This window comes from Brachyistius frenatus, unplaced genomic scaffold (assembly GCF_029030835.1).
Source record: "Brachyistius frenatus isolate BFR_SWC_R1_liver_20210118 unplaced genomic scaffold, ASM2903083v1 Contig_165, whole genome shotgun sequence".
In the NCBI taxonomy this organism is placed as follows: Eukaryota; Metazoa; Chordata; class Actinopteri; family Embiotocidae; genus Brachyistius; species Brachyistius frenatus.
Window position 1 is genome coordinate 441824 of NW_027210764.1, and position 12207 is coordinate 454030.

The 12207-nt window shown below is 39.8% G+C and overlaps 1 protein-coding gene across 1 annotated transcript in view; it reads right to left on the reverse strand.

Moving 5' to 3' along the window:
- Positions 1 to 12207, reverse strand: part of ofcc1 (orofacial cleft 1 candidate 1) — a 90877-nt gene that overhangs the window by 21159 nt on the left and 57511 nt on the right. The window contains exons 19-22 of the mRNA XM_069716939.1: positions 10519 to 10776; positions 7889 to 8141; positions 7214 to 7377; positions 2726 to 2885 (exon numbers count right to left, since the gene is read on the reverse strand). Of these exons, the coding sequence (XP_069573040.1) occupies positions 2726 to 2885; positions 7214 to 7377; positions 7889 to 8141; positions 10519 to 10776 (835 nt within the window). The remainder of the gene's footprint in view (positions 1 to 2725; positions 2886 to 7213; positions 7378 to 7888; positions 8142 to 10518; positions 10777 to 12207) is intronic.

The window sequence follows — 12207 nt, forward strand, 5'->3', positions numbered from 1 at the left end:
CACAAGCGGATCTATCATAATAAAAGATTAACCTTAAAAGATTTTCAGATGTGATTCTCCAAAATATGTTCTATCTTCAGTGGTGGCAGCTGACATACAATGGGTATCAAATTAGGCTAAAACAAACACGAGGTATTTGCAGTTCCTGTTTGCCCAAGTTCTGATTTGTTGAAAATGTCAGACTCTATCCTTCTAAGGGCATAATGTTCAATACGTTTTTGGCTGCAGCCTGCTGCTGCTCCTGCGAGTACCTTGTTTTCCTTTTCCTCATCCCTCCTTTCTCTCACTCAGCTAATGAAGGCCTCGTAGCCCACTGTTATTAAAATTACGCCCTTGCCTCTGATATTAATTGGGTCCATAATAAGGAATGCGTCAGATTCATTATTTAATTGCAAGGGCACATTTGGAATACAGTTTCTGAAATGTATTTTTAATGAAAAACACTACATCCTGACCTAATCAGATCAACCTTATTCTATCTAATTAAGGATGCAAAAAATCATTAGAGTTGCAAAATATTAGTTTCAGCTCTGTCGGGCTGCTCCTTTGCTCGCCTTCATGAATATATTTTTTTTCTCTGTCTATGATAAATAGTTAATGAGGGAAAAATGACAAAAATTTGCATGTAGGCAAATTAGTCTAATAAGGATATGTCTTTGCTGAGTTAGGAAAGTGACCCTTTTCATAGGAGAAATTGTTACAATAATTATGAAATAATGGCAAGGCCCATCTTATTTTGATGAAAAATGGTCTGCTTGAATAATGTAAAAATGTTAAAATGCAATAACCCTAAATTTTCATCATGCTAGAGAACGTGTTAACGTGTTAGCATTTTATCAGTTTAATAACACCAAATTAGGTACAATAGGAAGTGCGCTGTAATTGTTGCTGTGAAGGGAGATATGCAGTAATGCAAGGATGATTTAGCAGTGCACCACAGCGAGAGGCCATCAGCTGCTAAATGAAGCATTTCCTTAATCACAAACTTTAGAGATGTAATTTCTTTCAAAGTCTCCAAACATTGGGAGGTTCAATTTTCTCCCAATAAACAGGTCCATCACCATCCCATTAGCAGTGGTGTCATCACCTCTCAGAGCCAGGGTTGCAGTTCATTAAGGCTTACAAGGAAAAAAAAAAAAAAAAAAAAAAAGCAGCTGTTAAATGCTCCAAATTATTGTATCTTGTGAGTTTAATATTATATTTAAAACTGTTTTAGGTAAGCTAAATGTGCTCTTTGCAAATACTAAAGAAAAGTCATTTTTCTCTCCTTTTCATGAGCTCAGTTTTTTATAAAACTCTCCATCAGGAACAGTGAGTGAGCTCACTGAAGCTTAGAGTGGAGCTGATCAACATTTTGCAAGACTAATTTGTATAGACAGTTAAAAACTTTATTTACTCTTTTGTGTGACAAGAAACATCAACTGAGGTGAATCATTTATATAGGAATAATATAGTGTTGCTTTGTTTGGTGACAAAATACAAATTCTGACAAAATCAGTCCTGTTTTTATTAATATAATAAATGTAATCATGTATTTATCAGTTGAAATCCCTGCAGATAACTAAATGAGAATTTTATTGTGTTTGGAAATATGTGATTTGCCTCCATTCACACATCAGGAAGTCAACCCAATATACAGATTCTGTAGGTTTCACAGGAAATATTATAGTTATTCATTTACTGATCTTTACTACTTTTACCCTTAAAATTCTCTTTTGGCTTTCACAAACTCGTTAAAACTCCCCTGTAAGACAAAGTCATGCATTAGTTCCTAACAGCCAGTCCCCGTTTCCCCAGAAACCGAGCATCTACTGTAGTTTCTGCTTCCATATATAGTCATGTGAACTTGTGCAAGCAAAGAGCAAGAGAGTTAATGAACATGGAGAACAGCGAGCGATGTGTGCCACTAACAAATCCTACAGAATAAATTAAAGGGGGACTGCAGTTTGATCGCTGCATTCTATTTCCCTTATCTCAACAAGTCACATTTTCAATCACTATGCAAAGATTTTACATCGGGTGGAGGCTCGGTGCTAATACGCTGCCCTTCCCCGTGTCATCACCATCGACCTGCGCTGGGCTGTCAAACATGCGACAGCCTCTCTGTGATAGTAATTTCATGGGGACGTGCATTTATTAGAACCGCCTTCACTGACATCCAGATGTCCACATAAAGACGATGCCCACTATGACGTGCACATGCATCCCAGTATGTGAGGTGATTGAGCAGTCTCTCTTTAATGAAATATCTTCGGAAATTGGTTTTCACAGACTAATCAGGCAGCCCGCTAGCCGACTTTCTGTTTTGGTAATTATCTTGTACTAATTAGAATGAAGCTAAAGACCTCTGAGATGAATTCTCAGCTTTCTCAAATGTAACTAAAGAAAATTTAATGATATAAAATGAGCCCATTCTATACATCCTTTCAGATGTAATATCTCCTTTAAAGTGACCAGTGAATGTTATATGGTGCCATCTTGGCTGCCATGTAATGTTCCTTTCTTTGTCCCACACATCAAGGCAGAAACTTCACTGAGTTACAGACAACCAAAGGTAATTCCCCTCCTTTACACAGACTAATCGAACACACTGGTATCAATAGACATTTAGATCATTCTGTCCTAAAGAAAACAGTCTCTAGCCCAATTAATTAAAAAGGGTTTGGGTAGATGAGCATTGTCTAAAGAAACAGGAGGAGAGACCACAGTGTTGTGATGTGTTTACCTTGCGCCTCTCCCCATTGAAGCCTCTCCACTGCTCTGCCTTCTTTAGAATGTAGCTCAGCTCCTGATTGGACAGCTCAAGGTCATGAGGCAGGAAGTACATCCCCTCCTTGGCTGTGAGTCGCTGAAAGACGTCCAGGATGCGACCATCGTTGTGGAATCTGGAAGGTGAGGGGGGAAAAAAAAAGTGAGGAGAGGGAAGTGGAAGCAGGAGTGATGCCAGACCAAATCACTGCCTCTGCCGTATAAAGATCCCACTGAGCCGGATGTCTAAGCAGGGAAAACATGCAGCTTTGCCTCGTGTCAAAGATGACAACTGTGCATAACTAGCTCTGTGGCTACCTCTGCCAAACAGACTGACTGGCTTTCATGGAACAGGTCAAATCACAATGACCCCAACCTGCTGGAAAAAACATATGAAACGTATTGATTACACAGAGCATATTTGCAGTGTGATGCTCTATAAAAGTCTAATACATCTATTGAAACAGCAAAAGGAATCAAACAAATTGGCCTCTGAGTGGGAAGTACTTTGGTAACACAAGCTGACTGTAGCGATGTCTGTGTTTGGCTGGATGTCTGCGTGGTTGTACATCTGTTAATGTGTGGGAGTCAGATCCTGGGATATTCGTCAGTGTTAATGCTGAGCTTCAAAGATGGCAGATGCAACGGACGTGCTGGTTGCAGATGTGTCTGGAGAGCCCGGCTTGAGTCACAAGAAAATGTTCTGCACAGCAGAAGGCGTATCGATTCATACCTCCAGATGAGTGCACATCACCAAAGTGTTATTTTTCTTTTGCCACACAAGGGTGCATGCAGCCAACCCCTAAAAAGAAACACCATGTCTGTAAACAAATGCCTTGGCTGACCATCAAAACCGGCAGACCTTGTGCCCTTCCATAGAGATTCTAGCCAGTCAGAGGGTAATCAACTCTCAAATAAAACCAACATCAAGGAGACAAGGATTTATACAAGAAGCTGGTACGCAGCTTTGAACTCAGCATCATTCCCCATCGCTCTTGGGATAGGAATGTTTGTAGAATCTTGACCTCAGACACAGGAATAGCATGCATTCATTTTCATCCTACACTTGAATTGTGCTTCTCATTCATTTATGCGGTCTCGCTCTTGGAGGAATTCACCATCTTTGCATCTTTGTGCTTCAAAACAGGATAATTTCCTTGGTGGTGGAAGAGCCCTGAAAATAAGTTATTCTTTCGATATGAGGTATGACCTGAATCATAAGGGTCATATTAGGTCTTTTCAGTTTAAGGGTCACCACGAGGACATTCTTATAGTAACGTATGGAATAGATGTTAAAAGAGAATTCATGACATGACAGTGACTGATAAAAAAAAAAAAAAAAAAAAAAGGGGACAGTTTAAATAAAACAATATATTTTTTGGTGTTAAATCTACGTTAAATGTATATCATGAAAAATTATTATACCATATGAAATACTATTATTTCATTGGAATTGGTCAATTAATGGCCTTCATGTATTATTTCAACTTGATCCCACTAAAGTCTACATAAGGAGCAGGTTGGATGAGGTTAGGGCTTTCCCCCAGGAGACCTGTGTTAGAGTCAATGAGAAAACAAAAGTCAACATGGTCTTATTTTAAGAAACGTACATAATAAAATGTGTGTATCTAACTTATGTATCGCATGTAAAGTAAATATGTAAGTAATGTTACTTACATATCTAACATACTCCTTCACTCCAAACCATGATCTTTTCCTAAACCTAACTATGTTGTGTTAGTGCATAAACCCAAGGCACCATGTGCATATTTTTGGGAAGCCAGCAGGCTCTTCTGATGCAGCAGAATTTTATACCTTAAGAATAAAAATTCAATTCAATGTATTTATATTTAAATAGCGGCAAATCCCAACACAGGTTATTTCAAGGCACTTAACACGGTAAAGAAAAATTCAAACTAAATTTTAAGAATCAGAGATTGATGTTTGCTATTCCTTTGAGTTAAACATTAATTGTTAATTATGTTATATAACAGCCCTTCATTGTAAAATACGGGTATACATGAAATTTAGTGAACATAAGACATGCAAACTTGTATACTGAACATCCTTCCTCACAGAAACCCACATGAATACTGAGACATACAGTAAGTGTGAAGGGGAATGCAGAATGAGAATTTTTTTTAGTTTCTAACCTCTTAACCTGCATCAATATCAACGTGACATCACTCTTTATGGTGTTTATGAAGTTTCAAAGAGGATAGAGGTATAACATGTATTTTTACAGGCAGTGAATAAAGGTTGCCTAAAATGTAATTAAAAAAAGGATAACAGTCCATTCTATCTATACATATGGCCCGAGGCATTTTTTTTAGAAATGGGTCACGGTCTGTGTCAGAGCCCTTTCCTTGCAGCCAATAGGAAACTGTAACCCATAAAATGATCAGCCTTGCTTCATCCTCGTGGCCTACATTCAACACAAACCCGTGTGGCGGCTGAGTGGCAGAAGTCATTATTCCCGGCTGCTGTTTTAATATTGTCCATTTAGCTGGATCCCGATAAGCGTCCCGCTTACTGAAATTAGATGGTACCCTCTCCTCGGCCGCCAATCTCAAATTGATTAATTCAATAAGGGTTTTCTTACATTTTGAGCTGTTAATGGCATTTGGTCTTATAAGAGGGTGGGGGAACACACCTTGGAAGAATACTGAGTTACATTATTCAGTAATTTATCACCTCCCCTTTTACTTTTTTACTTGCATAAAGCAAAAATTATGTCCTTCTATTTTTATTTTTGAAAGTGCAACAGTCATCTTTTAAGCTGGACATATTTAGGATCTGTGGTAAGGTGTGGACTGTTTTGGTCCGTGCTGCCACTGCAAAGCAAACCCCCCCCTCCTGGTTGTCTGAAATTTCGAAAAAGGGCAATAATTTACTCGGCAGTTAGGAAACAGCCTTCTTGAAGTAGCTGAGAGATTCCCACTGATCTTTTGTTCTTCCTGTTCATCATCACCAATCAGGAAGCTTCAATTAGCTTGATAGAGGACATGGAGACTGTAGAAAATATTGTGCAAACCATATGAGGTACTTAATCATAATACGAATCCAGCAAGTAAATGCTTCAGCGTGGCTGACCTCAATCTGCAAGACGAGTGGAACAAAGTATGCGTGTTCATCACAATGTATACGCAGTCCATTTCAGTATGTATGAAACCGGCAGTGATCCCAACCATGCAAAATATACAGCCTAATCGCATAACGTAAGGGGGTTACATGTTCACGCTATATCAAAACACATCTAACTTTTAAATTAGAAGCGCCTTCCATTTTCCACCCAATTGCAGCCCGTAGTATGTTCAGCAGTGTGGTGTATTTCTGCTTTTGTTTTTAATAACTTGGTGTGTCTCTGGTGTGTGTGTGTGTGTGTGTGTGTGTGTGTGTGTGTGTGTGTGTGTGTGTGTGTGTGTGTGTGTGTGTGTGTGTGTGTGTGTGTGTGTGTGGATGCGCGACTTTGATGCATAACTGCATAAATGTGACTCTAAAATCAAAATGCATTTGTTTAACATTTGTTTTTATTTTATGTTGTGTTTTGGGGGCTTTTTTGTGGACAGAGGAGGAAAATAAAGGATCAGTGTAGTAGAAGGGACCTTCTGTCTCCTCTATATGGACAGTCAACGTCAATTCAAAAATACCCAAATGATAATTCGTTGCTTTCACAGCTGGAGCTGGGTTGTGTTGTTTTTTAGCCATCAGGAAGATGAAGGACAAAGCTCAGGGTCAGGGATGAAAGAGCAATATGACATTCAAAAAAGGAATTGGATCCATAACCAAATGTACTGACATGATAGTGGGTTACTGTCATACATTCAGTTTATGAGCTTTTCATAAAAATAAAATTAAAAAAACACTGTAAAGACTTAATACAGCTAATAATGTCAAATGTCAGTTGAACATATTTTAAGGGTCCCATGTTATATAAATTCAGATTTCCATTTCATTTTTAACTCTAAAGTAGGTGTAGGTGCTGTATAAACACTATGAAGGTGTGAAAAGGCTCAGTTCATGGACAAATGCACTCAGCAGAATTCGGCAACCTGTGCCATTTGGACAAGCTGTTAGGACGTCCTTAAGTTTGTGAGGTAACAAATTGATGTTCCTATCATATGCATTAACACAGCCACACAGGTCAACCTTTAATGTGGAAGAATACCCCAAGTGTGATCTAAACTTGTGGTTCACCTGGGCTTGCATCACTCAGAAAAGTCAGAAGAAAGGGTCAATGATGTCAATGATGTCATTGAGACTTAAAGACACAGACACAAAACAACCTGTTCTTAGTACAACTCCAGAGAGAAGTTCAAGAGGGGAGATGCAAAACTATTTCGAGATGGTTTTTGACACTTGAAACCACAATAATATATAAATAGAATATCTAATAAATATATTTCAACCACTTTGCCATATTGTAAAAACTGGTTCTAGGGCATCATCTTTCGGTATGTCTCACCTGAGCAGGTAAATGGAGAGGATGGTGATGGAAAGGAGGAAAAGGACTGCATAGAGGAAGAGAGTGATGATCACCCCCGCTGCACCCGATTGGTCAGCTCGATAGAAGTGCCAGTAAAGCTTGGCTGCGTCACCCACCGGAGCGTCGGGGCTGTAGGCGAGACGCTGAAGAGACAAATATTAAAAGAACAGGAAAAAACAAAAAACAAAACAGACAAATCTGTAGCCTCTAACTGTCAGATATATTAGACCGGACATTTGCAATATGAAAAAGCTCTTGCCCTGGACAGAGATTGATCAAAGGGAGATCACATGATGGCACAAGGATTTACAGCTTACATTGCAATATCACAAACTATTTTCTTAGTAATTGGCACACAATATATAGAGTTATTTGGCCAGACAAAGCTATTAAAATGTAGTTTAACTGAGATTTGTTTTAGACGTTACCTGTTGTTAAACAATGATGGGAACAGTTCAAATCATTTCAGTCAACTATAACTGACAAAATCCAACCCACTGCCAAAAAAGACACCCATCTAACCTTGCACATTTTCTTTCTCACCCTCTCCCCCTTCTTTTTTTTTTTTTTTTGTAATCTAAAGTCACTTTGCCAAGATAAAGTGAACTCCTATTTAAAGTGCACAAGTGTCCAAGTTATTTTTAAGTGACTTACCCCGAGGACGGCGTCCACTGCAAAGACTGCCAGGGGGTCGAGGACTGTCCACACTCCCTGAGCCATGATAAACTTTGACGTGAAGGAAGGGAGTGAGCCAAATATCTGTTGACAGCCCCATCTGATCAGAACCAGCAGGAACGTTATTGCGTTCAAGGTCAGGGGACCCACCACCACCATTGCCAGCTCCTCCCGGGTGTGGAGCAGAGAACTCTGGTACACGAGGTCCACCGTGTGTGCATGGAAGTGGAATCTGGTGAGGGAGGAAAGTGTCAATATGCGTGTGCCATATTTGTGTTTGTGATGCTTCGCAGCTCAAGGGCAACTCCAGCAATTCACACACTGCGTTATAATGTTTGCGGTTGAGTCGATCGTATTTAATTAGTTTGAAGACAATTATCATTATGATTGGCTGTGATATGTTTTAAATAAAAATGTATTTTTCCTTTTCGAAAATGTATCAAAGTTAACAGACACTACATGACAGAGCTGATAGCTCTCAGAGCTTTTCCAAGCCCACCGTTGTGAGTTAGACTCCCCATTTACAGCAAGCCTCATGAGTTTCTTAATCTTCCCATCAGTCAGGAGGAGGTGGAATCAGTGGTGGGAGAGGAGAGGTCCAGTTTTTTCTCATTAATTTCCATCTGCTTTGCTCCAGGAGTCAAGCTTCTCTCAGATTCTGTCCATTAATCTGACAGTGGAGGTCCATTGGTGTTTTACCTGAAACAAATCTCCTGACAGATTTGAGCCGAAAACAGTTATTTCAGAGATTAGAGAGATTACTTCACTAGATGACCAGTAAAGACATAAACCATAGACTTTGATTTTATTTCTTTATATTCAACATAGTCTCATCATAGCCTCTATTTTACAGGCACATTGTACTATTTAACCGTATTTAAACAATGGCAAGGGGATATTTTACTTATCTTCTTTAAGTGAATTAAATCTTCAGGCTCAATACATAAATGCACGTAATTGAATTTTGACAGCAGTAAGATTTCTCTGAAAGTAAAATTTGGTGTCATTTCAAATATGACACTATTAAAATTTTAAACCTGCATCTGGTACTTTTAAATGATTTTAGCAAGTATATTGCTACTGTGTATCTTGATCAGTGGTAGAAAGTGCATATAGGTGAGTAAAAACTGGCATATTTGTTATTTCCAAGAATACTTACATGTTTTGCTACTCTACACTTTTACTCCACTACATTGGAGAGAATACTTTTTAAGCAGCATATTTGTTTGGCAGTTATAGTAACTGGTTACTAGATTAAATAATAAAACATAACCTTTAATGAACAAATAAAAATATTACATATTCCCATCCCATCCCATGAAGTCCAATGAACTGATCAGAGCAGTAAGATGGTATTGGTCTTATTTGTCCCAGCACACCTGACGGGGTCAATTATCATAATGACTAGAATTAACATAATTAACTTTTCACAGTATACTTTTGTATTTTTGCTTGTGTCAGTGTTTCAAAAAAAAAAGAAAAAGAAGGTAGGAAGGATCCCTCATGGGTGAATGAAGCTACATTGGGGCCAAACTCTGTTGCTCATTGACACACTTTGCCGTCCACTGACGTCCGTGGGTGGAATATGGAGAAGGTTGACGATAAGACACTCAGAGAGATGGAATGAGAAAGGAAGGAAGAAAAGAGTGTGAAACAGAAGTGAGAAGGGAGGGATGCCTGTCATCGCGCTAACCACCTCTGACTGCCACTTGGTCTCTCTCTCTCTCTCTCTCTCTCTCTCTCTCTCAATGGGCACCACCAGCTCTGGCCATTGCATGGAGAGAGAAATGCTTGGAGGGAGAGCAGCGATTCGGACATGTGGAAGTTGTCATCCAACGTTGACCCCCTCTGTTTTTACATTTTTGTTTTTTTTCTCCTCCTATCCAACCCCTCAGTCCATTTTTTTTTTTCATTCAGCCAATTTTTTTCCCCTTTCCCCACCTTCCTCAATCGCTTTCTTCGATTTAACGCATGATGTTTGCACCCTCGTGTTATTGTAATAAAAACCTGAGTGTATGCATGTTTGCAGCCAGCCCTTTTTATTGTGATGAATTAAATCAGCACCATATGCTGTTGCAATGTGATTTAACAGTTCCGTGGTATCTTATTGCTGTTTACTATCAATGCTGTGTACCAAATAATAACAATAAATTCCTTCCAAATAATGTAGCCTTTTGGGACTTAAAGCTGTGTGGTGAGCAAATGGTTTGTTAATATTGAGAGAGTCTTGTTAAAATGTTAATGGGGGGATTCCAAACAGATGATTTGGGTGTATCCAGCCTGCGTGTTTGCCAGCACACACACTCACATGAAACATGCATATTCTCCCCCCTGCTCGTTATCCCTTCCACATCCTATTTTGCTGCAATTGTGTGTTTCGAACCTGTGTGTGTTTGTGAATTTTTAATTTGCCCATACACTGCAGTGATCTACTGTATGTATGTATTTGTTTCTTAATGACTTTATGTCAGCAGCAACGTGTGTGCTCAAAAAAGTGTACGTAGCTGTGTGTGTGTGTGTGTGTCTGTGCGTGCGTGTATCCATGTGCTCCTCCTCCGCAGGTGTGTGTGCGTGAGCGTGCAGGGCAATATCAAAGGAAGCAAACTCACTTGTTGACAGGAACTGCTATGGCCTGGAGGTAGAGCCACTGGCTGCAGTAATGCAGGTAGAGCCTCACAAACCACATCAAAGCCAGCAGCAGCATAATGAGGCCGAGCTGCCGAACGGAGCCGTGCCAGCTACTATGAAGTTGTTGTTGTTGTTGCCGCGGCAACGGCAGGCCCAACTCGGACGGCAGCATGCAGAGGGCCAGGCGCGCTCGATCGGACAGGCATGGAGGACAGGGACCGGGTCCAGACAGTGTGGACCTGCTTGCAGACAGAGGATGATCAGACACACCAGACATGGACACTTCAAGTTCTTTGAAAGTTTTTTTTTTTTTTTTTTAGTTCAACAATAATATTATTACGCCAACAGATAACATATTTTACATTTCCTGGAATTAGTACTTAAAAAAAAATAATTTGCTTTTATTTACTTTAAAAAAAAAAATGTTTACATTGTTTTTTGCACTTTTATCTCAATTGTTTGAACACATAAGGAAATAATGTTTCCTGCACATGGGTGTTAGTGAATAGAAACGTGTACGGTTTGACTTCAGCAGTGACATCTAATATTTTCATCATCGGATGCATGCAGTAAACAGTAAAGGTAGGGAAATGCAGTATTCAAATTGACACACATTCACACATGTACACAAGCGTTCTCTCTCTCCATCACACACACAGACACACAAACAGATAGCAATCCCTTCCAGCGGTGCTCAGCTTCCCTCAGCACCTCTGCCTCCTCTGTGCCGCCCTTTGTCAGACCTGCTCAACTATTCCCTTTCATACAGAGGGCACAGATGGAGCGGTGGAGGCAAGAGGAGGAGAGGAGAGGAAAGGAAAGTTTAATGTTACAATGGGATGGTAATAGCCGGGCACAGCAAAACCTTAACACAGAGCACAGTAACGCAGTGTGTGTTAGTGTGCGAGGTAAATCAGTGTGTACAATTACAACAGGCATGCATCTGCATTTATTATCGTTTTCACATGTCAACACAAGCAGATACAGATGATCTCTGTCGTCAGGCTGACAGTAATTAGCACAAGGCTAGGTGTTTACAGTACAGCTATGGTTAGCATCACAGAATGTGGCTGAAGGCCTACGCCTGTGGACATCCCTGTGTCTCACCACTGTGTCCCAGAGCACAGTTGGAATTCACTTTGTAGTGTGTATCTAGGGAAAATGGTACATCGCCTAAAGATGAAAACCAGAATCAATTGTATTACCCCCCCGCCCCCATTACCAAATAATTAGGCTAGACTTACATCAAAATGAAGCACTGCATTTTATTCCCTGCTTGTATTGACGCCAAAATATGAACCCTCACATAGCTGGGCTTAAAACAAAAGGGATCATCTTTGCTGTTCCTGTGAGGTGGGCATGCTTTCTGAAGTGTTAAATTATTTGAAGTTGAATCAACTTCCTTAGTGCATGCTCACGAGAGCAGCGGTACATCATGCAGCACATGTGGGAAAACTCGAGATTCATTCAGAAAATGCTCAGTCAACAGTTTGGGCTGATACATATTCACATCTTGGCTGAATTAAGCAGGGAGGATAAACATGTGTCATTAAAGTCCGTTCTTTGGTTGGTTTAAACGACAGTACATATACCATTGCAAATATACTGCATCTTTCCTGTGTGAGATCAAATACTGTATACGAGAAATAGGGACAAAGGAAGAATAATAA